At 46.0% G+C, this 2,087-nt stretch overlaps 1 protein-coding gene across 1 annotated transcript; it reads right to left on the reverse strand.

The window, feature by feature from the left end:
- Window positions 1-263: 263 nt before the first annotated feature.
- LOC139406194 (oligodendrocyte transcription factor 2-like) lies at window positions 264-1,872 on the reverse strand. Its single transcript, XM_071148698.1, has 2 exons — window positions 1,790-1,872; window positions 264-1,473 (listed from the first exon to the last, which is right to left on the reverse strand). Exon 2 carries the CDS (start codon window positions 1,436-1,438, stop codon window positions 638-640), a length of 801 nt encoding a protein of 266 aa, XP_071004799.1. The 5' UTR covers window positions 1,439-1,473; window positions 1,790-1,872; the 3' UTR covers window positions 264-637.
- Window positions 1,873-2,087: the final 215 nt, after the last annotated feature.

The raw sequence follows: 2,087 nt of genomic DNA on the forward strand, positions 1-2,087 counted from the left end.
AAGCAGACATGCTAACAACGGGGTCAATCCAAACATGAACCAAAAGGCTTGATATAAAATCTCTCGTACTATATAAACAGAATTCTGAATCTACATATTTACAATCTACATTACCATTGTGCTCTCATCCAGTTTGCTAAATCTAAATAGTGTCTTTTAGTTTATACGGTCTCGTAATGGGCTAGTCTTAAAGTTCAATAATGATCAAGAACATTACATCAAATAATGATCTAGAACATTACATTAAATAATGATCAAGAACATTACATTAAATAATGATCAAGAACATAAAAAAAGGCCATCAGTAATTCCATGTGAATTGTGTATATTCCTGGCAGCCACAATGTAAGAAAGGTTTGCAACCAGTAAATTGATGGCCATTACTGAATATTAAAATGGGTCTTTAAAGAACCTTTTATTAATTACGCTATATACTGTTACAAAATGCTATGTTAGTAGCGCTCTTCCAGTTTTTATAAAGTAGGGAATTTCTGCTGGCTCAATCCAAAGCTAATTTCAGAAACAGATAAATAACATTAAAAAAGGTGTTTATGTGGACTAAGATGCAGGGTGACGTCTACAGCCGAAAGTTATTTTCACTTTTCTCCTGCTCTCGTTCTATGATAAGTGTTCCAAGTCATTTGGAGTCACTCGTCAGCCTGGACATGGTGACAGCGCTCATGCCGGACACATGTGGAGGTGGCACCTGGCACATGCTGCACGGACAGGGCATCCCTGCGCCCCAGTGATGGAAACTGCTGCCCAGGGGGCCCGGACCGGCCGAGGGCGCCTTCAGGAGTCCATGGTGGGGTCTGATCGAGGAAAGACCCGTTGCTGAGAGAGAGGCTGCGGTGGAGACCGCAGGGGGAAGAAGTGGGTGGTGCACAGGGTGGGAGGCGTGGGAAACAGTCGGATGGCCGGGCAGTGGCCCAGTGTGCGCCATGGTCCCACAGGCGGAGGGGTGGAAGCTGCTGTGGTGTCCGCTGCCATAGATCTCACTGACCAGTCTCTTCATCTCCTCAAGCGAGTTGCTCAGCATCAAGATGTAGTTTCTCGCCAGGAGGAGAGTGGCGATTTTGGAAAGCTTGCGCACCGAAGGCCCGTGCGCGTAAGGCATAACCTCCCGGAGACCGTCCATGGCGATGTTGAGGTCGTGCATCCTCTTCCGCTCGCGGCTGTTGATTTTCAGTCGCATCCCTTGCAGCTCGTTCTCCGATAGCAGTTTACGGTCCTTCTTTGACAGCATTTTCAGAGTGATATCATCTTCATCGTCGGAGAGGCTCCGCATGTCCGCGGGTATCTCCGGTGGAGAGTCGCTCTGTGTGGACGATACAGTACCGGAGAAGCCTACCATATGCTTCTTCATCGCATGCAGAAACATATCGTGCACTTCGGGGGAGGAAGGTCGGCTAGACACTCGGCTGGTATCGGAGTCCATGATGATGCTCAGGTTTATTCAGACAGCGCAATAGTCTACGGAAGGAAAGTAAACAAACCATTTAGCAATCAGATTTTTTTCACAACCACGCTAGCATTACACGTTAAAACCGTGTGAATATTTCCTAAGAATATAATTCAAACGAATTAAATATTCAATGCTGGAGTAACGAGAAGGTTAACAAGCACATCCACGAAAGTTCAGGAGAAGGCTCTTGAAAGTTATTTTGCTCATGATGGTCATGAGTTCATTCTCAAATTAGGATTTGTATTTTTATGACAGAAATCACAGTTTGCTAAATGCCATAAGCCTACTATCAATATGATCCCGGAGAGCAGACGTGAAACATACCGAGAGATGTAGAGCGCAGCTCGGTGCAGGGAAAAGTGTCGCTGTTGAATCCACTTGTTACTCCCAAATCACAACTGACAGCCCATTTGGCATGCACGAGCACGATGACATGGTTTTATAGCGGACTTAAGTATCAGACGGGGGGGGGCAAGTCACCAGGACAATGCCATTGCTTTTCCGACTGCCTGTCATCCACCAATGGGCTGCTTGCGAACCGGGAGAGGGAGGAGGCTTGGAGGAGTTAGGGGTTCTTCAAATCTGATGTCATTACAAAGAAATTGTAGCTTCGTTTAAAAGA

The sequence above is a fragment of the Oncorhynchus clarkii genome, chromosome 3 (assembly GCF_045791955.1).
Source record: "Oncorhynchus clarkii lewisi isolate Uvic-CL-2024 chromosome 3, UVic_Ocla_1.0, whole genome shotgun sequence".
In the NCBI taxonomy this organism is placed as follows: domain Eukaryota; kingdom Metazoa; phylum Chordata; class Actinopteri; order Salmoniformes; family Salmonidae; genus Oncorhynchus; species Oncorhynchus clarkii.

Excerpts from the sequence above, each read along its gene's own strand:
- LOC139406194 (XM_071148698.1), bottom strand. The coding sequence starts at position 1,438 with ATGGACTCCGATACCAGCCGAGTGTCTAGCCGACCTTCCTCCCCCGAA.